This window comes from Penicillium pulvis, assembly GCF_028828015.1.
Source record: "Penicillium pulvis strain IBT 33274 chromosome Unknown contig_12_segment0_segment0, whole genome shotgun sequence".
Classification (NCBI taxonomy): Eukaryota; Fungi; Ascomycota; class Eurotiomycetes; order Eurotiales; family Aspergillaceae; genus Penicillium; species Penicillium pulvis.
The window spans coordinates 2,640,695-2,662,823 of NW_026643072.1; the positions used below are offsets into that span (position 1 = coordinate 2,640,695).

The 22,129-nt window shown below is 47.6% G+C and overlaps 11 protein-coding genes across 11 annotated transcripts; 4 read left to right on the top strand and 7 right to left on the bottom strand.

The window, feature by feature from the left end:
- Nucleotides 1-1,891: 1,891 nt before the first annotated feature.
- Nucleotides 1,892-2,383, top strand: N7503_002201 (DUF3602 domain-containing protein; the record flags this gene model as incomplete). The annotated part of the gene is made up of 1 exon (XM_057061748.1): nt 1,892-2,383. One exon carries the CDS (start codon nt 1,892-1,894, stop codon nt 2,381-2,383), a length of 492 nt encoding a protein of 163 aa, XP_056925710.1.
- Nucleotides 2,384-5,157: 2,774 nt separating this feature from the next.
- On the top strand, nt 5,158-6,231 carry N7503_002202 (HpcH/HpaI aldolase family protein; the record flags this gene model as incomplete). The annotated part of the gene is made up of 4 exons (XM_057061749.1): nt 5,158-5,348; nt 5,427-5,554; nt 5,616-5,824; nt 5,884-6,231. 4 exons carry the CDS (start codon nt 5,158-5,160, stop codon nt 6,229-6,231), a joined length of 876 nt encoding a protein of 291 aa, XP_056925711.1.
- Nucleotides 6,232-6,410: 179 nt separating this feature from the next.
- On the bottom strand, nt 6,411-7,341 carry N7503_002203 (uncharacterized protein; the record flags this gene model as incomplete). The annotated part of the gene is made up of 2 exons (XM_057061750.1): nt 6,411-6,806; nt 6,877-7,341. The coding sequence occupies 2 exons, from the start codon at nt 7,339-7,341 to the stop codon at nt 6,411-6,413; spliced, it is 861 nt and encodes a 286-aa protein (XP_056925712.1).
- A 406-nt stretch (nt 7,342-7,747) lies between these two features.
- On the bottom strand, nt 7,748-8,659 carry N7503_002204 (alpha/beta hydrolase; the record flags this gene model as incomplete). Its single annotated transcript, XM_057061751.1, has 1 exon — nt 7,748-8,659. One exon carries the CDS (start codon nt 8,657-8,659, stop codon nt 7,748-7,750), a length of 912 nt encoding a protein of 303 aa, XP_056925713.1.
- Nucleotides 8,660-9,749: 1,090 nt separating this feature from the next.
- N7503_002205 (UbiE/COQ5 family methyltransferase) lies at nt 9,750-10,775 on the bottom strand (the record flags this gene model as incomplete). Its single annotated transcript, XM_057061752.1, has 3 exons — nt 9,750-9,955; nt 10,014-10,356; nt 10,410-10,775. The coding sequence occupies 3 exons, from the start codon at nt 10,773-10,775 to the stop codon at nt 9,750-9,752; spliced, it is 915 nt and encodes a 304-aa protein (XP_056925714.1).
- Nucleotides 10,776-11,497: 722 nt separating this feature from the next.
- N7503_002206 (arsenic resistance protein) lies at nt 11,498-12,837 on the bottom strand (the record flags this gene model as incomplete). The annotated part of the gene is made up of 4 exons (XM_057061753.1): nt 11,498-12,154; nt 12,213-12,299; nt 12,348-12,490; nt 12,543-12,837. The coding sequence occupies 4 exons, from the start codon at nt 12,835-12,837 to the stop codon at nt 11,498-11,500; spliced, it is 1,182 nt and encodes a 393-aa protein (XP_056925715.1).
- A 361-nt stretch (nt 12,838-13,198) lies between these two features.
- Nucleotides 13,199-13,771, top strand: N7503_002207 (Rhodanese-like domain-containing protein; the record flags this gene model as incomplete). The annotated part of the gene is made up of 3 exons (XM_057061754.1): nt 13,199-13,363; nt 13,423-13,537; nt 13,593-13,771. The coding sequence occupies 3 exons, from the start codon at nt 13,199-13,201 to the stop codon at nt 13,769-13,771; spliced, it is 459 nt and encodes a 152-aa protein (XP_056925716.1).
- Nucleotides 13,772-14,246: 475 nt separating this feature from the next.
- N7503_002208 (actin-related protein ArpA) lies at nt 14,247-15,515 on the bottom strand (the record flags this gene model as incomplete). Its single annotated transcript, XM_057061755.1, has 3 exons — nt 14,247-14,309; nt 14,368-14,682; nt 14,748-15,515. The coding sequence occupies 3 exons, from the start codon at nt 15,513-15,515 to the stop codon at nt 14,247-14,249; spliced, it is 1,146 nt and encodes a 381-aa protein (XP_056925717.1).
- A 746-nt stretch (nt 15,516-16,261) lies between these two features.
- alg13 (N-acetylglucosaminyldiphosphodolichol N-acetylglucosaminyltransferase catalytic subunit ALG13) lies at nt 16,262-16,991 on the bottom strand (the record flags this gene model as incomplete). The annotated part of the gene is made up of 3 exons (XM_057061756.1): nt 16,262-16,390; nt 16,449-16,587; nt 16,664-16,991. The coding sequence occupies 3 exons, from the start codon at nt 16,989-16,991 to the stop codon at nt 16,267-16,269; spliced, it is 591 nt and encodes a 196-aa protein (XP_056925718.1). The 3' UTR covers nt 16,262-16,266.
- A 312-nt stretch (nt 16,992-17,303) lies between these two features.
- Nucleotides 17,304-18,519, top strand: N7503_002210 (mitochondrial 37S ribosomal protein mS35; the record flags this gene model as incomplete). Its single annotated transcript, XM_057061757.1, has 2 exons — nt 17,304-17,862; nt 17,921-18,519. 2 exons carry the CDS (start codon nt 17,304-17,306, stop codon nt 18,517-18,519), a joined length of 1,158 nt encoding a protein of 385 aa, XP_056925719.1.
- A 1,230-nt stretch (nt 18,520-19,749) lies between these two features.
- Nucleotides 19,750-21,665, bottom strand: N7503_002211 (uncharacterized protein; the record flags this gene model as incomplete). The annotated part of the gene is made up of 3 exons (XM_057061758.1): nt 19,750-21,017; nt 21,084-21,180; nt 21,237-21,665. 3 exons carry the CDS (start codon nt 21,663-21,665, stop codon nt 19,750-19,752), a joined length of 1,794 nt encoding a protein of 597 aa, XP_056925720.1.
- Between the last annotated feature and the right edge of the window lie 464 nt (nt 21,666-22,129).

Genomic DNA, 22,129 nt, shown 5'->3' on the forward strand with positions numbered 1-22,129 from the left:
TTTGGAATTCGCTAGACTTACCCCGGAATTCGGCAAAGAACTGTTGCAACCCATGGATGGATGTAATAAAATAGGCACCTTCACGCGACGAGTACTCAACAAACCGGCTGAACGGGGGCGAAAGGTAATTTCCTCGGCAGTCCGAGCCAGCAATCGCAACGCGGGGTTCCCGAGGCCCAGGCACAAGCGGTAGTGCAGGAGACCAACTAATTAGAGTAATGCCCGCAGCACATGGGAGGGTTCGTTCCTCTCCAAATGCAGCGGGAAAGTAAGGACCACGGGATCTGGCTGTATGCTGCAAGCAGAGCGGTCCCATGGTCTGAATCAGCAAGTTCCTCATACCCGGAGTCTGGGGAAACGAAATTTGAAAATCTGGGGAAAATGCGGCCAAGGCGCACAGGCCCAATCTGGATTCTGATTTGCCATAATCACCGGACTCGGATCCTTGGGCCAGTTAGGGCACATGAGCGGGAAAAGTTTTTTATTCTCTGCTGTCGATCCACTTGGTTTCGTCATTTTTTTTTTTTCTTCTTTTTTTCTATTTTTCTATTTTTCTTTTTTTGCTCCCGTTATTTCCTTGTTTGTCTGGGGAACGCTTTGCCTCTTTTGGATGGTTCCTGGTATGGTAAAACTACTGAAATTCAAGTTCGGAGCATGACAGTCTAGTAAGGGGCGAGAAAGGGGCATTGCCTCTGTGGCGTCGGTCATGCTTTGATATGTATTTTCTCAGCACTTGGGCAAAACCCATAGTCGATCAATGTTGAAGGTGTGGGCATGAATTGCGTGAATTGTTGGTGAGGATCTCAGGTACCATGTGGGTTAGTGTGAGGCCCTAGACCGGATCGACAGAACTAGAGGGAGTAATTATCCCGCACATGGAGTCATCGTGCTGGGATCAGCGGGCCCCTGAAAATTTGAATTGTATAGACTTTACGTGGTTTCTTTGTGTATAGCAATCGAATTACTACAAATTCTTGCGCAAATATATGAGAACAAAAATAGAACAAGAAGGGACAAAACTACACATTTGGACTAATCGCAAATGCCTCATTGCTTAGATGGTGGCACAGCAGTATCAAACCTCTATACGTATACCGGACTATGAATATGTCCTATTATAGAAGTCATTCGGGCCGGGATGATGCAATGTTTGAACCAGTCAGTGCCTTGGGACTGTCACACGGGGCAATGGCGACACCTGGCCCTGAGTCAACGTAAAGCGAGAGATCCGAACCAGACCACGAGGTGCGGTGAACGTATTGTTTCCAAATTGTGGAGAGAATGAGGTTTTTTTTCTTTGGTTAGATTCCTCTTTGGGAGTTTTCATTACCCCCAGAAAACCGCCGCTCATCCCTGTTTTTAGACGCCGCGGGTGCTGATTGGCGCCAATGGTGGTTTCTGTTACGTGTGAGGGACTATTATTGGTCTTGGGGACCCAGTCAGATGATCCAGGCCAGGGACGGTGTGTTAAAGCAGCAGGTGAGGGTGAGTGGAGAAGAGAAAAACTTTTAATCCAATAACATCCGGTCATCTGGTCACAGGGCTCGTTGCTGCAGCACCGAGGCGGATGAGTCAGACCCACTACTAGCCCAGATTGAGTGAATACAACTTGCCGCTCTAACATGGCGATGACGCTACAGAAACAGAAAATTCAAAAATCCACCAAATTACTCCACACAATTAAACGCCCCACTTCCACGCACCTTGTGACCCGTGGACATCGTGGATGCAAATGACTCTATGCCCCCAACTTGCTAATTACTACATAAGGCTCTGATCCCGTCATGTCCGGTTCCATGAATTGCAGACTTCTTCAATATCGTGAACTTCCCCATATGGCCGTGACATCCTCATAGCTCTTGCAGCTTTTACTCTATACACATCTTTAATAATGACTTCAAATTACCGCGTCGTTGAGCCTCACCCTTCGGTGCCTCACTCCACTCGTCCAGCTGTTTTCACTGGCCGCGGAGGCTCCGGAAATGTGGTGAGCCTCAAGAACACCAAGACTACCGAGTCGCGTTCCGCAACTGGTCCGGCTTCGTTAACCCGCCTTGACTCGCGCTCGCCTATGACCTTCACCTCTGGCCGTGGTGGTGCCGGCAACGTCCACGCCAGCTCTGAGCGCGCCATCTTCAGCTTCGACGAGGAGCTTGAGCGCGACCTTCGCCGCGCCGCCCCCGTCTACCACGTCGGTCGTGGTGGCGCCGGCAACATGATCTGCCGCGGCGACGACTCCAGCAGCAACTACAGCCTCAGCCGCAAGTACTCTTCTGCCAGCACTGCTACCAACAGCAGCACCGGGTCCGTGGCCGACCGCGCTCGCGACATGGCCCGCCGTGGCCTGGAGAAGGGATGGGGCAAGCTCAAGGGCACCGCATAGATGAACACTCATCAGCTCTTCATGATATTACGACCCCATTACGACAAAACACCAAAAGTTATTCTGTTTTCTTGCTTTCGCCGCCTTCTCTTTATCTCGCCTTAATCTCGGGCTCCGACCTTGACTATGGAAAGAAACCTACGGGCTGTTGATTCGATCTCGCAATTTAAGCGATCTACACCTTCCGTCGATTCTGATTCCTGATGCTACTCCGTCGCCGATACCCACTTGCTGCGACTACTCGCATTGTTCTCAAAGAAATCCTCACTCCAATTATCATGGGAACGGCGTTTCTTTGTTGGGTTCGATCATTCGTGGTCCTCAATACATGCATTGCGCCGTGTCTTCAAAGATCGGTCTATTTTCTTCAACCTTATCAACCTATTTCCTAGGATGGCGTCTTATGGGGCTTATTTCGAACTTCAACTTATCGAATGTCTCGTCGCATCCATTTGGAGTCCTGTAATTTTTTTTTTTTGTGGCCTGTGTCTTCGTCTCCTTTATCTCTTTTATTCAGATTCAGATTCCCCCTATCGCGACTCTTGGCTACTACTTCCTAGCCCAGGGCCTAACAATGGAAATATACGCTATCCTTGGCGGTATTCAGACACTCCAAATCTTTTTTTAAATTTCTTTTCGTAATTTTTTTTTCTGTCTCAATTTTCAATTTTTCTTGTAGTGGATTCGTAGCTGAGACGTGATTCTTTGGGGTTCGGTGGAGACTAGCCGATGGCGACATAGTGGCGTGGGTCGTACCTGTAACGTGGTAGCCGTGTTTAGGCGATGGCTACCGATGGCTTTCTTTGAAATTTTCATTGTCTTAGTTCAGCTGTCTAGAAGAATCCTTATTACATCAATTTTGCCTTAGATTGTATTTTCCATGTTTTTACTTGTTTTTTTTTTTTAATTTCATTTTGTTATTTCGTGGTTGCTTGGTTCGTACCTGATCTAGAGTGGATCTTTTACATTAGTATTCGATATCAGATTTAGAAGACCATAAGCGCAATTTTTGGGATCGAGGTTAGCTAGCATCCATATGATTACTCCAGATTTATCGTCGAGTTCATCAAGCACGTTATCAAAGTAGGTCTTGTATTCGTCCCGGCCATTGAGCCCCTGTTTGGCATTGCCTTTGGGAGAGGCATTCAGCTGCTCTATAGACCTCGATTCTTTCAACAGTGAGAATGAGTTGGGAATAAGAAGACAGTATTCTCAACTTCTTGATCAGTCAGGCTGGGAAACCTAAGAGACATAACCAAATGAAAGGGAGCAGCCATGATGATCTCGATGGAAGGAGGGAGCGAAATCCAGGGGGGTAAGCATAACGATAATGAAGAGAATGATAATGTGGAAGATTAAAATTTCCAGAAGTGTCAGGCCTACGATGGTGGAGAGAAAGAGAATACGGAAGACACTGATTCTCAAGAATGTCAGAATAACGACGACGAAGAGGCAGAGATCTTGGAAGAAGCTCCTTTTGAAGTCTTGTCTATGGAGGAAATCATGCTATTAGAGGCTTTATCAGTAGGCTTCAAACAATGATGATGACGATGAGACCGGGTAGAGTGTTGTTAATTGCTCATGACAAATTGAGAATAAGTGACCAATGTGACGATTGGCGGCCTTTTACTGTAGCAGATATGGGAGATGCCGAGATGGAAGATACCAACCGTGTTTATGAGGGTGATATCAATAAGAGTCACAGAATCTCTAGCTAGATACTTCGCTGAATGCTACCATGTTGATTTGTTATCTTCGTATCTAAGCGTAACATAGTATCAAATTTCTTATTCTAATCTCAACCTCTGAAGTACCAGCTAAGCGTATGGCATTACCATGTCTAAGCTATTCGAACTCTCGAACCTTGAAACTATGATAACCAGAGCAAGATATCTCCTCCCAAATGAAGTACTCTGTCTACACCTCTAACTATAATATTTAAATTTAAGTTATCAATGACTGAAGAACGACAGTCCCTGTACCGCCTTAACAGGATCTTGGTCAGGTGATCTCGGATTGTTCCGAACTTGCCCGGCACGGCCCAGCCCGTGGACAAACGGTTCGGGACGGTTCGTTCCCCATGCACAATTAATGCAATCCTACTCGAATGAAAATAGTTGACTTATACTGTTTCACCTTTGTTGTACTAACCTGTTATTACCAGGCTTCCTACTTATCAACATGTAGTCTCCTACTGAAAAGCCATTAGCAGCATATTACTTCTCCAGTTCTTCTCTAAGCACTTAGGTAAGAAGGTAGATAGAAAGGCTATACATTCATCTAGGCTTACCCCGACTTCGGTAGAATAAGGGAGTGCCTTTTCCTCTCTATCTCCCGAGCGAGTCGGTAGTGTATCCCCTATTGTGTATGTACAGAAAAATATGAAGGATTTGATTCGATACAACGGACCGGCCCTTCGCCATTGCCCTATCAGGACTACATCGGATTCCTAGCTTTTTAGTATTGGGCCAAATATTTGAAAGATTTCTAAAGATCTATTTGCATTTAGATGCCCGTAGTGGATCATTATTCAGCACACATGTAACCCTCTTTCCCCATCCGGCAGTGGAGCAGAACACTTAATCTGGCTCGTCATACGCTATGACCCAGGGCTCTACAATATCAGGCCGTCCGAAGCCAGGAAAGTCACTGACATGATCATTTAGAAGACATGTAACACTCTTTCCACATCCGGCAATGGAGCAGAGTATAAGATCAGTACTCAAGGGCAAAGGAACGATTTTACACCTTTACGGCTCAAAGCCCAAGCAAATATGGAGGACTACCGTGCAGCATCTCTCTTCCAACCTTCAAACCTGGCCAAGGCCTTGGAGGACACTATGGACTCGTCGTCCGGGAGACCTTCGCATTTAATGGGCTCCATTCTCTCAATTCCTCACACCATATCGGCTCGCACCTTGGCAGTCCTAGGCTATGACTTTGTCATGATCGACGCACAGCATACGTTAGTTCCTCTTCTCTTACTTGAATGACCGTAATCCAATATTAGGTCTAATTGATATGAACTGTGTCGGCCGGGCAGACCGATTGAAGCTGAGAATCTCGTTCGCCTAATACAAACCGTCAGCCTCGCTAGTGGAGGAAGAACCGTTCCCATCTGCCGAGTACCGTCTGCTCAATCACATCTACTAACCTATGCTCTGGACGCCGGTAGGTCTGGTCTGTGACCATCAGATTTTGATCCAAATCACTCAGTAATCCTTGGGAACAGGAGCTGGGGGTATAATTTTTCCGCACATTGATACACCGGAGCAAGCCGTCGAAGCTGTCAGCAAGTGCCGGTATGCATATTCGGATGGAGACCGGTCGCTTGCACCAGCGGTATTAGTTCCTGGAGTTACGGATGTGGCACCGGCGGAGTCCTCTCATGAACGTGTCGCAGACAACAATATCGCGGTGATCATCCAGATAGAGAGCCCTGTAAGTCCGATATTCCCTCCTATGAAATCGTACAATAGACTGAGGACATTGTCTTTCAGCTTGCTGTCGCAAATGCAGAATCCATAGCAACAGTCTCTGGTGTGAACGCCCTAATGTTAGGCGCTGGCGACCTTCGAGTTGCCATGCGCTGTCCTTCACGCCGAATGGGTGACCCTGAAAACCCCGAGATAGTAGATGCAATTGATCGGTTGGTGATGGTGTCACGGCGGTATCGGAAGCCTTTGGCGGTGGTATCGTGGAAGGTATCTGGCGCGACGAACACATGGCTGAACGACTTTCAGCTATTGATGGTCACATCTGACTACTTCAGTGTGGTGAAGGGGCAAAAGGACGATTTAGCGCGCATGAAGGAGGCTTTGGCGGGAATGGCAAGCTTCAAAAATTGATCATGAATCTATTGTCTCGTCAAGAGATGTCTAAACCTATGGAACGTTGCGCCCCCATTCAATACTTTGTATTCCCTTTTCTCTGATATTGTACCCATACAGGCAATGTTTTTGGCCTTCAGGCTTTTTCTTTTGTAGGCAAAAGAGTTAACGTCTGTTGTTTAATATTCTATTCAAGTCTATCTAGTTGCGTTCATCTGAGCCTCCTTTAGCTTCTTCTCTTCCCGTTCGCTAAACCGATCTCCAAAAAGATCCATATGCGGTCGCATCAGAATAGTATATTTGACAAATTCCTCCATGCAATCCACCAACCGATCTCGATTTCCACTAGGCATGAGTCGCTGGTCCCCTGGCTGACCCTCATCCGGGAACTGTGTATACGCCTTCGGGATTGATGATTGATTCGGGATAGTAAACATGCGCATCCACCGACCGAGTATACGCAAAGAGTTGACGGCGTTGAAGGATTGAGATCCACCACACACCTGAGCAATAGCTAGTGTTCGACCCTGGGTGGGACGGACACTCCCCGTGCTCAAAGGGATCCAATCGATTTGGTTTTTGAAGACTGCGGTCTAGCATTGGACAAAAAGCACGAGTAAGTAGGTTATTGCTGGAGTGTTGAGTTAAGGTGAGGCATCATACAAGATTACCGTGTTGCTCTGGCGAGACCCAGACATGCCCGTTGCTCCAGGCGCTGAGTTTACGGAGTTCCTGTACTTTCGGGTGGTCTATTTCACGATCATTCTTCACTGGCAGACCTTCAGGATCAAAGACCCGCACGTCACAACCGAGTCGAAAAAGGATGCGAGATGCTTCGAATGCGACTAGTCGTGAATAAGATCTGCTTCTGAGACTACCATAAAGTACCAAAACTTTAAGTCTCTCTTTCGTGTTTTGTAGATCATGCTCAGCCATGTTGAGAGCGGTGGCCAGGTCCAAGTTATTGACCCAGTCTTCGGTGGCATTGACATCATTGTCGAGAATAAATGGTCGGTACTTCTGGCGGGTGCTTGCATCATCTTCAATCGAGGACAATGCTAGAGATCGATAGATGACATCGTTTTGGCGCATGTCGGAAATCCCTTGCTGTGGGATAGAGGAAGACATGCGTTTGGGGAATATCGGTTGCAACGCAAATGGTCCCCGCGAAACAATCGGCCTCGATGCCGAAGACAATTCTTGCAGATATCGAAAAAGCATTGACTCGAGGGAGAAAAAGAAACCAGAGAAATTACAGGCAGCTAATAAAAAGTTTTAGATATTACATGTGGATGAAGTATGTCACTGGCGAACGCTGATTGGTCAAACTGGATTTGTAAGGGGGCTTCTTTAAGTTAGTTAAGTAACTACCCACTATTATTTAGTAAGTCTACACTGCAGCTAGATTACTATTCCCCGGCCTAACAAAGAAAATTTGACGCTGTCGGTTAGGACCAGGTAATAAATAGTTAGTGTCTGGGGAGTAATGTATTCTCGAAACTAATTGTGACTTTGATTGACTTGAAAACTTCTTTCAAAAGCTCTGCAGAGCTCGAATTCTGTTTACCTCCGCTAGCTTTGCTTGCCACGTATCTGCAAGGAACTCGAACGCGTGAGGAGCTCCTGGATAGACGTGGAATTCAGTTTCGACACCGGCTTGAGCAAGCCTCATTACATAAACCATATCCTCATCACGAAAGAGGTCGTACATGCCAACATCACAATATGTGCTTGGAAGGCCAGCCAGGCTCTCTGCCCGACTCGCCGCTGCATACGCTGAGACATTATCACCTGCCATATTATGGCCCAGCAATGCCCCCCAGCCTGTACGGTTGTCCGCAGTACTCCATGTGAGATGGGGTTCGAGTAGGGGGTTGGGCTCGACATTTCTATCATCCAGCATTGGATAGATAAGGATCTGCTTCGCTAATGGTGGGTATAACTTCCTCTCTCTTGCTGCCAGTGCCACACTCGCCGCAAGTCCACCTCCAGCACTCTGGCCCATAACTGCGATTCGCCGGGGATCGATGGAGAGGTCGGCAGCATGGTTATTGAGCCATAGCAAAGACGTGTAGCAGTCCTCAAATGGTACCGGATGTGGATATTCCGGTGCCAGCCGGTAATCAACCGAGAAGATATCCAATCCTGTGGTAGCCACATATGCTTTCACTCCATTTTCAAGAAGATCAACACTTCCCAAGATCATTCCCCCTCCGTGGAAGTGAAGAACTGCAGGCTTTAGTGTATCTTCTGCAGTATCGGACTCTTTGCGGTAATGGTGTATGGCCACCTGATGACCATCCGATGCGGCGGCATGGTAGACTTTCAAGGAAATGTTCGCAAAGTTCGCAACATTAAGAGCCTTCATAGCTTTGAATTGGGCTTCCATCATCTCGCGAAGGCCGTGAGCATCTCCAACGGCGAGATTCCCTCCAAGGCCTATCATATCTCGCAAGTTGGAAATTGGAAAGACATCATTATCCGCAAGATGTGCCATGGCTATACACTGGTTGTCAAATCCAGGAACAGAGAACCCCAAATTGAAAAGAGGACAACAATCTTAAGGAGAAATATTTTGTGGAAGTGGTGTCACCTTGAGGATTCTTGCGGATTTCCTTACTAGCGCCAATTACGATTATGCTTTTAGTGCCTATAGATTATGCACGTAATTCGGTAGATCGATAGATCGTGAATCGCGGTTCCGAGGTCTATGGGGTCGGCCGCTTGCCGGTTGCATTAAGGTACTCGGGCTAACTTCGGTTCTGTCGTTTCCCACATAGTTTCCAACACAGCCTGGGTCTCAAGCTGTCTGAAAGAAATGCTCAAGAATACCTAGTCTTACTTTTTATTCCGCCAAAATCCAGTTTCTGGCCACATTTGCGATCGGTCATCCGACAGCAATTTCCACTCCATATGGCTGCTTGGCCCAAAAGTCGATCCACTGGACCGGTGGGATCCGGTCGGATCAATTGTCTAAGTTTTTGGTCGCCGGGATTTGATCTTACGCCACCCCACGATGGGGTACGGTTCACACCTTGGCTTTGAAATTTGGATAGAATCTTTGCCAAGAATTATCCATCGGATATCCAGAAAATATGCGCCTGCACCCTGCCTGAATTGGCTCGATTTATGTCTAATTTCGCCTAGCGGTAGAACCTAGTCAGAAACCAGGCAGTTGCATATCTTCTGACGGATAATGGATAATGGACATGTGGAACTCTGCCGTGATTAAGCCACGGTTATCTCCGACCTGAGTAAATACCAGAGCTTGGGCCGGAAATTGCGGGGTAATTAAGCAACTTCCACGCCCTCAAGAGCACCAAGAGAAATGTTGAAGAGTCACCCCGGTTAACTTGCAAGTAGATTTTGCCAAAATTCTTTCCTGGACAGGTACAAATAATGTTGAATGCTTCTGTCTCCGACGGGAAAACTTGGGTATACTCAAATCAATCCATGGCACCCTCAACCGTGCACATCGGGCTTAATGGCAAATATTTTGAAAGAGCCTTGACAAGAGATATCCCATTAGCGCTGCGTCAATGATAGTTGCTTTGTAGATCGATCCACTCACCAGTCCAGAAATTAAAATCTACATCAGGTGATTTTTCTATCCGCGAGGCGCTTGTGCTAGATTCAATCAAATCACAACAGGAGCCAGTAGGAGCCAATCCATTGTCTTCTTGCCTTTTCCATATTTCCTTGTAAAGGTTGAGATCGCCATGGGTGTCCAATATCAACAAATCTATAAGGAAGTAAGTGAATAATCAAAGTGAAGGGGTTTTTAGAAGCAGCATTAGTACCTCGAAACCCTGCTTCTTTCAGATATCTTTCATAATCGCAAATCTGGCTTGCACCAGCGATGCATCCGACATACAAGGAGAGGTCCTTTTTGATATCCATCGGAAGCTCCCGTTTTGCTAGTATGTCACTGATTGCAACCCTACCTCCCGGCTTCAGCAACCGGAACATCTCCTGAAAGACAAGAATCTTTTCGACTTCAGGCACCAGGTTCACCACGCAGTTACTGATGATGCAATCAGCAGTGGAAGCTGGTAGCGGTATAGAAGTAATGAATGCTTCGATGAAGGATGCGTTGGAGACGCCGGCTTTTCTTGCGTTCCGACGTGCTAATTCTAGCATATCCTGCTACCATTAACTGCCAGAATACTCAACTCAGTAGGGAATATTCAGCGTACCTTGGTCATGTCAACACCTATGGCCTTTCCTTCCGCTCCAACCTTCTTAGCGGCTAGTAAAACGTCAATGCCTCCACCACTACCTAAATCAATTACAACCTCGCCCTGCGCATTGATATTAGACTCGGCACCAAGGAGTAAACCATTGACATCCCCTACCTCTCTTATGCTTGCCATTGCCAGTGGGTTCCCACAGCTGACACCTAGGTTCGCAGACTCTGGAATAGAACGCAAATCCTCCAGATCATACCCAAAGGCCTTTGCGACTTTGCGTTCATAATCTCCTTGTTCGCGAGAGTCATCGATCTGGCTCGCAACTCCTGCATAGCGGTCTTGCACAGAGCGATATGTGTCTTTCGGATTCATTTCGTTGACTGTTATGGCTCGACAGGGCAGATATGAAGTGGCCTTGCTGGTAATTAGCGGTGAAGTAGTGCGGAGAAGATGGGAAGATAACCTTGGATTGTTGCACAGCTGGGAAAAAAGAAGGTGGTGGGAAAAGAGGACGGGGATGGGATAGAGTTGCGGACCACAAAAAGTTGGTTGGGAGTCATTAGATTCAAATATTCGCGAGGCACGGACAGAGACTTTGTGGCAATAATCTACTTTGTCCTTCATGTGAGGGGTGGTTGATAGTTCGCTCTGATTGGGTAATTCATTGCTGGTATGTCACCGTTAACCTTGGAAGCTTATTTGTCACTTAATGACACGTTTGTCTCAGTCATCCAGGACACCAGAAAATGATGGTAGTTTAGATTTAGGATTAGATAAAGCGAGCTTACCAGTAATATATAAGACCAATAGGTTGAGATCTATCCTCACTGCTTATTGGTCATGGTTTGCTTCAAGCTGAAATATTGATAAGAAGAGGGTTCCTGAAATAGGTTTATTCTACCAGTAGTATAGCTATGCACGTAGGGCTAAAATTGATCATTAAATGTATTTATGACTGCTGAAATGCTTTGCAGTGGCTCTAGAGTCTTCCAATCCGGCCCATTAATTCCAATGAGATATGCAGTGATCAACAAATGGAAAAGTCCAAAAAGCCCCCGAAGCTGCGAATATGAACATTTCTTTTCACTTTTGTTTCAATCCTTCCAACCAGCTCGTTTGGCGATAAATTTGACAACATAGACAAGGCCAAGCAGCACAGGAACCTCAATTAAAGGCCCGACAGTAGAGGCTAGCGCTTGATTGCTGTCAGCACCAAAAGTTGCAACAGCAACGGCAATGGCAAGCTCAAAATTATTGCTGGCAGCAGTGAAGCTCTGAGTAGCAGCTAACTTATAACCAAATCCAAGCTTGTAGGTCACCAGCAGAGTAACGAAGAAGACAATGATGAAATAAACAATAAGAGGAGCGGCAACTCGTATCACAGATATAATCTGATGAACCACCTGGCGGCCCTGAGAAGCGAAAAGCACAAGAATCGTGAAAAGGAGCCCAATGAGTGACCATGGGCCGGCCCACTTCAAGAAAACCTGGTCGTACCAACGTGGACTGGCGATCTTCCGTAGGGTAATGCGAGTGACGATTGCAGCGCCTAGTGGGATGCCGAGAAACACTGCCACGCTTTTAGCAGCTGTAGCATAGGAGAGTGTGACATGGCTACCCGAGTTGCCAATGATATTGATGAACAAAATGGCCAAGGGGGCGAAGAGCACCATCTGCAGCAGTGAGTTTATCGCAACGAGAATAGCGCAGTATTCACTATCACCGCCGGCCAGGCTGGTCCATATAAGTACCTATTGGCAATAAGAAGTTAGTATTATTCGGGTATAGCCCAGGAAAAGAGGAAGTTACCATAGCGATGCATCTGGCTAGTCCGACTAGAATTAACCCTTCTCGCAGTTCTGGTTCATCTGGTAGGAAAGCCCACGCCAGTCCTAGCTATATTATTGTCAGTAAATTCTATCGTACCTAGTCAAAGAGTCTTACCATTAAGAGGGGTGCAATAATCCAATTCACAATGATGCTAAATGCAATCTGGACCCAGATACCACGTTGTCGTAGGATATGGTGCAAAGATTCGTATCGCACTTTGCATAGAATGGGGTACATCATAACCAGAAGACCAATCGCTTGCGCTGGTTAGCCGGGACTCAGCGACTTTGATAATTCATGGGTAGGTACCGATCGGAATAGAAACCCCAACAAACTTCCCCTTCTGCAGCGCGGGTCCTGTATTTTCCACGAAATTTCCCAGTATGATCCCGATGGCCATTGCAAGGAAGATCCATAAGGCTAGGAAACGATCTAACCAGCCAAGGCTTTTGAAAGCCGAATGCTTCTCAGTGACCACTTCGGAATCGTTAGTCCTTTGTTTTTCGACATCATCGGCTGTAGGACTTGACGATAGCTTGTCCGATGTTGGGTTGTGAAGTTGTGTTTCCTCGGGAACAGTTGTTTGATGATTTGTGGCGATCATATTTGACACTAATGTCGAGTATAAAGGGGGAAATTCTATACAGAAGCTTGTTTCTTGATAGATCAATTGAATTGAAATTGAAAAGCAGACTTGGAGACTTGCAAGGAGTCTGCTGCACATAGAGTGGGAAAGTGGCCAATCACGCCCATAAGTGGAAAAAACCCCCCAAAGCTGACCAATCAGCAACGAGCAGTGACATGCTCAACGCTGGTGTTCCACACATGGACTATATCAACAGATATCCAATACTCGAACACTGGAACGTTGGTTTTAGTCCGGTATCGTATTTGCGGTCTCTTTTAAATTCAACTATCATATCCTCTTGTACTTACCAACATCGCGACGAACGAACGAGACAAAAATGATTCCAGCAGCACCTGCATGCCTTCCTTGGCACGCAGCCTACCCTGCCCCAAGGACTGTTGCAAGTTCGATATCCCGCCTCGAACTACTTGGATGGATGAAGGAAGGCAAGAAGGTCGGAAAAGACTATATTCTAATTGATTTACGTCGCACAGACTTTGAGGTATGACCAAAATTTCTACAATTCTTATCTGTCATTCTCACCAAGTGTATTGTGCATAGGGCGGTACCATTCGAGGTTCATTGAATCTTCCTGCACAGAGTCTGTATCCTACCATTCCGACTTTATATTCTGTTTTTTCGCAAGCCAGAGTCTCCAAAGTCATATGGTACTGTGGTTAGTGCGATTCGTTTCCTCCATCAAAGGAGGTCAACTAACAAATAGAATGCAGGCTCTTCTCGAGGTCGTGGAACACGTGCGGCTGGCTGGTTTGCGGGATATCTGGAAGAACAGAAAGATGGGGGAATGGAAAGTCTCGTCCTCGAGGGGGGCATTAAGGGTTGGGCAGCAGCCGGCGAAGATTATACTCGGCTGATGGATGAATACGATGAATCGAAATGGACGGAGTAGGTGTTCAGAAACATCAGCTGGTCCAGGGATATCGAGATGGTTTCTTAAATTTCAAAAGGGCAATTAATTTACAACGACGAGATTCACGTAGGGCCACTTGTTACAACACAAGTCTGTAGCGCCCATTGTGATCATCCAACATAAACAAGACTCCAGCAAACGAAGAAACTTTATTTGCACATATTGATATGAGCAGAAGAAGTCAAGTATGATGTCACATATGGGCGAGAGATCTAGGGGATGTGAATTGGGGGATGGGTATCAAAAGTCGCAGATACTATGCACGACTCAGCAAGATTCCAGGCGATCGCTGATCACCTGCTATGCGCGACCCTCTTTGAAACCAAGATTGCTGCACAGCAGTTATCGATCTGGAGACAGATTCCCTCTTTCTTGCTGAGGGTATCGGGATGTAGATGTTGTCTTGCCAACTTTGCAAGAGCCAGGCGCCTGGTAGGTAAAGGGAGCGACTCGTCTATGCGAATCGCTTGAAGATAATCTCAGGGTCCTCATGCCATTCATCCGCACTCACCCACATCTGTAGACGGGATTTGGTTAGCTTGTATCCCACATATCGGAGCTATAATCCTCCATACCTTTCTAAATGTGCTAAGACCAGCCAGAATGCTACCACCAATCCATGTGGTGTACTTGCGCTCTGCGGGCGCTGAAATTCGGATCTTCATATCTTCAACGGCAAGTCGCTTAATCTCACGCATAAGACGGTCCGGGAAGTTCTTGCACAGTGTTGATCCACCAGAAAGCACAATGTTGAGGTATAGTGACTTGCGCAAGTCCAAGTCTGTCCGGCTAATAGCATCCTGAACGATTTGGTGTACACCGGGGTATTCGAGGCCAATTAGTTCGGGATCGAAGAGGATTTCAGGGGCACGGTAGCGTTCTTGACCGATCTATAGAAAGATGACATATCAGTACAAGTCCCATCGAGAAAACAATACGGGGCATGTCTACTCACCTTAATCTTGTGTCCATCCGGCAGGGCATAGTCAATTGCCTTAGCATCCGACTTGTGATAGCTGTTCATCCACTCCTTTTCCTCGCGCTTCGGGTCCAGCGACACGTAGCAAACCTTCTCCTTAATCATCCGTACAACCTCTTTTTCAGCACTGGTGTGCAAGACATGACCGGATTTCCGAAGGAGTAATTGCAGCTGCTCTGTGACATCGCGACCAGCGACATCGATTCTGCGGATACTATTGGGGATGGCGAAACCTTCGAACACGGGCACCGCATGGGAGACACCATCTCCGGAGTCCAGAACGACACCGGTTGTGCGCCCAGACGCGTAAAGAGAAAGCACAGCCTGAATGGACATGTACAAAGCTGGAACGTTGAATGCCTCAAACATCAGTTGGGCGGCGGTATCGCGGTTGGCGCGCGGGTTCAGCGGAGGTTCGGTGAGCAGCACGGGGTGCTCCTCAGGCAGAGTTTTGAGCTCGTTCTCATAGACATAATGCCAGATAGACTCCATATCTTCCCAATTTGTGACAATTCCGTGTTCGAGCGGATACCGGATCTTCAACAGACCGCGGAGATCCTGTGCGCGCTGACCGATGAACGAGTCGCCTTCGAGGCCGCCGGCCATGACCCGCGGGTGTTTGGGACGACCGACGAATGAGGGGAAATAACATGATGGGATCTCCTCTCCTGCAAAGCCAGCTCGGATGGTGCCACTGCCATTGTCAATGACAATTGGCACGTTGTGTAGGGTAGCCTCAGCCATTGCGGGGGGTTGGGTGGTAGACGGGGAATTCGGGGGTTGAGGCGCGAGAGTTATGAGACGGCCCCACGGCCTATGATCGACAACTCAGAGGGATCAAGAGCAATGTCCAAGACAAGAGGACATCAATGATTGTAAGAGTTGTCAACTGGGGTTCACCTCGTCGAGGGGGTTAGGATGTTTTCGCGTCGGGGAGTTGTCAACAAGAAGCTTGGGCCAATGATGGCGCTGCAGACACATCCACTCGGATCTTGAGAACCTACCATGATTTAGTTCAAACTAAAAAATAACACCATCAATCCATATACCGTATACTATTTCACTAGTATATTTCCAAATCTAGAAAAGACAATTGATTGGAAATACCATAGATCTGTTAATTGCATTCGGGATTGTTTCAATCCTACATTTAAGCTTACTTTAGTGACAATTTGGGTGATTCCATTATACCAACCTTTTGACAATAAAGTGAATTTGTACTTTTTGCATGATTGAAAGAAAATAAATCAAACTACCAGTCGTTTGCCTGGTCTTCTGGAGATTCATGTCCGGCATAGTACAACTTCAGACAAGACTCATGAGCAACGCCTGCAGACCAACGAACGCCTAGCTAAATACAAATATTTTCAGGCGGGGAGCAACTTGTACCACATAGTGAAGACACCAAACTCCAAGCCCAATCTCAGATTAGGTCATAGGGAAATCTAAAGATATGTACACCACCCCCATTGTATACGCAGAATGTGATGAATGCCTAATCCACATATGAGAGTTGGTCATGCAAGGCAGACAACACATCTTCCTTGCTCTCGCTCTTCATGGGAGAGAACCTCTTTACACGTTGTTCAGTGGCTTTGTCGATGGCCGATACAACATCCCTGCTGCATGGTTAACAAAAAAATGAATGGTCTTAGTACATCTGCAGAAGGTTCTCACTCTGCCCGGGCCATAACGCCATATCCAAGGGATTCCATTTGAATAGCCAGATCTTCCTGATGGTTATCGGCCAGTTTTGGGTTTGGTACAATGATAAGCGGTAGACCGCAGCGCAGGCCCTCAAGGATTGATCCGGTACCTAAGCTGCGTCAATCTCTATGCCATGAACGGTCCCCCCACAATCAACAAGATACAGCCAGAGGTTAATCACTTACCAGCATGGGTGATCATCAGACCAAGCTCCTGGTGCTGGTGAGGCTTACCATCCGGCTTTTTCTCCATGGCCAGGCCCATATGGTAACCCAGATTCTTGTCGAAGTCAAACCCAATTACGTCGATGCCATGGAATAATCCGTCGCCTGGCTGATGACCAGCCAAGTACGAGTCAAATTGATGACGTCCATGAGCTCCATATTGGATGTAGAGATGTGTGAAGTTCTTCTCAGCAAGCGTCTTAAAGAACTGCTCATTGGCGACTGCGGCCACGAGCTCAGGAAAAGCCGCCGTGGCCCCTACAGTCACGAGACAGACTTTCCTGACCATGACTGAAGGAGGAGAAAAAAGAGCGGTAGGTTAGAGAGATATAACAAGGACGTCACTTTGGGAACAGGCTGGGACTGATAAAGCTGTCTGAATGTCAAAACATTGTTGCATCATTCACAACTTATCGGCTTATCGGTTCCAGGCTTATCGATATCGATAACGCCAGCGCATCACGTGCTTGTAATTTCCTATCTCGAACTAGCATTTATATCACGTGATTCAAACCCGGCAAGGTTTAGCGTGAAGCGGACTTGGAGATGGAAAACATCGACAAGAAGATAGCCGTCCAGCCTCCTGTCTACACTCGCCACAATGGCTTCAGCTACACGGTCATTGGGACGGTCTTCTCGGCTCCTGTCCCAACGGGGCTCAGGATGGATCTCTACTCGCCAATTCTCGGTTTCCCCATACAGATTTGTCTCCGAAGACCCGGTTCCTCCTCCTCCGCCGAAAGACTTGCAACCCGCTGACTTGCCGCCAATGCCCGAGTACTCCCCTGACCTTCTTTCCAAGGAAGCCCGCTCTATGTATGATATGATGTCTCCGGAAGAGCGCGCGGCTTTCGACGCCGAGAACCGCCGCATTGTTGCCGACTTCAACGATGTTTCCAAGCGTACCGCGGTGTTTGCGGAGCTCGAGAAGATGTCAAACCAGATCGACAGGGAGGAGGACATGCGATTCGAGGATATCCGAACCAAGTCCCGTGGCTTTTGGGCCGAGGATGAAGACGACGAGTTGGCCCTTGTTGAAGACGGTGACGAGGAAATCAACGACGATGAAATTACCTCCATGGCCCATGCCTCTATGGAGGTGCACCGTGAGATGAGAGAGTACGCTCGCATTGCGGCCTGGGATATGCCAATGCTTAGCAGTATGATTGATCTTTTTATACTTCGTAGCCGTGCGAAGTTTGCTAATTGTTCCGACAGAACTCGCAAGCCCCTTCACCTTGCCCCCCCAAAATCACATTCTCCGCTTCCGTTACACTACCTACATGGGTGAACAGCACCCCGCCGAACCGAAGGTCGTCGTGGAGCTTGCCTCTAAGGACCTGACACCCAAGCACTTGACCGAAGCCCAGCGCCAAACGTTCCTCAAGCTGGTCGGCACCCGCTACAACCCTCAGACCGATATTGTGCGCATGTCATCCGAACAATTCGGCTCACGCGCGCAGAACAAGCGTTACCTTGCGGATCTCGTAAACTCCCTCATTAAAGAGGCCAAGACCGGTGATTCCTTTGCCGATATCCCTCTTGACCTTCGTCATCACAAGCCAAAGATCCGCCCCCAGTTCCCTGACTCCTGGAAAATGACCGACGAGCGCCGAAGACAGCTCGCTGCTCGACGTGAGGAGCGCTACAATGCCGAGAAGCAGCGTGAGGCTATTGTGGATGGTAACCAGATCGTTGGACATGCTGTCCTTTCCCTTCCTGAATTCAACCCCGCGCTGAAGGCTAAGGCTACGGCAGAGCGGGAGCGTGTTGCTGTTCACGTTGGGAGTCGTGCAAAGAAGCCGGTCCGTCGGTGAGGTGTCGACAGGCACTGTACATTTCTTTGTGTGATCTCTTTCTCTGGTGTGTTGGTTGGATAAACCCATTCGCGAGGCGCGGGCGCATATTTCTCGAAGTCCTATCAGGCTTCATGTTTTCTAGATGTACTATAGCCATTTTGTTCAAATTTATTGGTGTCTCGCTGCCACTTCATTCTGTAGACTGAGTTGTTGATCTCTAGTAACCGTAGCCCTATGAACCGCTCAATTGGGGCCGAGTGTAATATCTCTACCAATTAAACAATTACAATTTACGATCTACAATGGAGAGAGACTTTTTGAATATTTTTTTAAAAAAAACGATGTGACAGCAAAGACAGGAGGAAATTAGTCGAAAAAGCAGAGATGCCATTGGTAGGTGTCTCGACGCAATCTCGATCTCAACATCACGCAGTCCGTAGCACTAAACCCCGGTGAACTTAATCACTCTCCGCAAAGGAGGCCGGCCGCCGCAGAGAGCTCTCAGAACAAGTCCATGGCTCAAACAGGCAGAGGAGGCCGAAGTAGGCAGAGGAAGTGGAAGAAGGCAGAGAGGGAGTGGAAGCTGACACCAAATATGAAAATAAATCCACTGAAAATAGGAAACAAGAGCAGGAAACTCGGTCACAAAGCTTCGGGTCCCAGTTGGGTCCCAAGCCACATTTAAATGCAGCCAACAATGTGCCGGTGAAAGATGTGAGGAAAAAAATAGGAAAATGCAAAGGGAAAAAAACAGAAAGAACAAAAGGAAATGGGAAAGCCCGCAAAGAGGAGACAGAGGAAATAGAGAACAAAAGAAAATGGAAAATCACCATGATCACAACAGTCGCTCGTAAATCGCTGTCAAATCGTTGATAACATTGAGAAGAGATGGCAGAATCACCATGAAAGTCGTTCATAAATCGCTTTTGAAATCATGAAACCATAGGCTGAAATATTGAGAAGGATCCTTGCTGAAACAATCCCCATGCGATACTGGTGAAAGCCGGCCAATACCCAAAAGGTTGTCAAGTTGTTGCAGTAGGATGTCATGATGGTATATCATAAAGGAAAACATAAAGAAATACCACCATGAATCCGAAAAGAAGGATCAAAAGAGAAACACATAAGATGGACCAGAGATTGTAAACACACGAGGGCTTGAATAGAAGCAGAAACGTCCGGCCATATCGTGGCATTGTATGTTCAATCGGCAAAAAGCCAGTTCGAACACGACGTCTTCAGTCGGAATTACTTGTTGACATGGCCGTACATGAAATTTTGGCCAAATGTGTACATGGCAGGCAGAGCAGCCGGAGCCGGAGTGACATCCTTGGTGTCGATGTCGATAAGTGTGCCCATCTTGGGGCACTGGATCTGTGGAGGCAGCTTAACATCCTCGCCAATGGGTCCAAAATTAAAGAGAACCCGATGCGGATCAATTTCCTCGGACTCCGAGAGGAGCTTCTTCAGAAGAGCACCCATGGTGGAAAGGATCGGAACAGTATGGCCATCGGATTTGAACAGCTCGGAGTCGAAAAGGCCGGACTTGAAATGCTGGGGCTCAATGACATCGAGCTCAACATTTTCAGGCTCGACAATCTCCTCGATCGGAGTGAGAGGCTCGGGGCTTGCGCCAGACTCCTTCTTCACATCTCCGTCACAGCCGAAATCATACAAGCGACGAGAATTTTGACGACAGTAAAAGTCAGGAGCCCTAGGGGATTTGAAGTTTCTAGCCGAGCCGCTGGAAGTGTCGTCTTCCAGACAGTCAATCACGGGATTGGCCAGACGGCGGCCCGAGAATGAAGCCCCATGGAGCATGCCTTCGTTTTGCGCAAAGCGCGGGACATGATTGGCATGGAAGCCAACGGGCGCAGCCCCGAATTGGTTGGGAGGCGCGACTGAGGTAATAGGCACAACAGTCGGGGCACGAGACACACTATTCGCTGTAGTGCTCTGAAGGTCGAGGGGTGGGCCAGTCTTCATGGAACTGGTTTGGCTGGCAATGCTGATGCCACTGCCGGGGCTAGTGCTGTCATCAGGAGTCATCTTGCGAGGCACATTGTGCATCTGACCCATGCCGCTAACAGTGACACCATGCATCTGGTTCATGCCGTTGGCAGGCATATTGTGCATCTGGCTCATACCGTTGGTGTTGAGAATATCGTTGGCAGTGCTGTTCACGTTGCGGTTGCTGTTCTGACTACGGCCATTACCGCGGGCCTTGCCATTGTGAGCACCACGAGAAGCCTTGAGCCGGCCGCTATTGTTGACGCGGTGGTTGGCATTCTCAGCATTGTTACCACGATCGTCAGAAGAAGCCGAAGGCTCATTGTATTCAATGGTCTTCTGTTGAGGCTGACCGGCAATCGCGAGCTGAGCCTGCGGCCGATGATAGGTTGCGTGGAGAAGACTGGGAACGTTGTACTTCTCACGATACCATCTCGGGATATCACGGAGGCCAAGCTCTTCAATGAGTCCAGGCTCGAGGGGCATCTCATGCTTGTACATGCAGCCTGTGATTGAATAAATTAGTTTATGTCTCTGTGTATTTTCGTGGAGGAGGAGGGGTTGACACTAACCTTGCTGAAGGTAATCACATTCTCCGTGACGAATCCAGTACGAGCAGTACTTCTTACGGTTTGGGATGCGATCCTGCTCACGAGAGACGGGCGCACGCTGCTTATAATGAGAATTAGTATATAGCTCACTCTGACGGAAGAAAATTTACTTACACGATCATCTCCGGGAAGAGGAGTGCACTTATTGGCACTGGCAGGGACAGCAGCAGCTGGGGTAGCTGAAGTAGTGGCCTGGGCGCAGGGAACATTGATGAGACAGCGGCTCATGATGTTCTGAATCAGATCACGGTAATGATTGGGCAGAGAGTTGTCGCCAATCATTTTGATAAGAGCCGACTTCAGCTCGGTCAAATCATTTTTGCTGGGGGGAGCCAGAGTTGAAGCTCCTTCAAAAGCCCATGGCTCAGTACGAGCGCGGGCCATGCCACAGCTCGTCATTCCCTGAGTCTGAGCAGGGGTAAGGATACGAGAAACACCTCGGATAGAGATATTGGGCGGGAACTCGTCGAGGGGAACGAGGGGAGTAAAATTTCCTTCAGGACGAGCACAAATGAAGCCAGGACCACGAGGAGGACGATCCATCTTGAACGCGTCTTGGATGTATTAACCGCAGCTCAAGTGGCTAAGATCCAAGGCAACGCAAAATGAAGCAAGAGTTGATATGATCACAGGGAACAAGAAGCTGTAAGGCTCATACAAGTAGATGTGTGAAACAATAAGAGGGAAACAGGAAAGCCAGTTCAGGAAGAAAAGTAGAAGGAGATGGGAAAGAGGTTGAAGAAGGAAGAAAGAGAGTGGGAGGAAGAACAAGAGGAAGAGTTTTAAATGCAGAGATCGTTCTCTCACTTTGAGGTTGTCGTGAATGAAGTAGAGGCTATATCGCGTACCGTTACGACACGCAAGGAAAACTCTGCTTTTTTCATGTATACACTTGCCCAAGGCATCCTTTTCCTAATTAGGTCATACCCAATAACAATTTACAAGATAAAGAGTTTGGTGTGTACTGAGTAGAAGACAACAGAGGTTGTTAGTCCAACCTTTTCCAC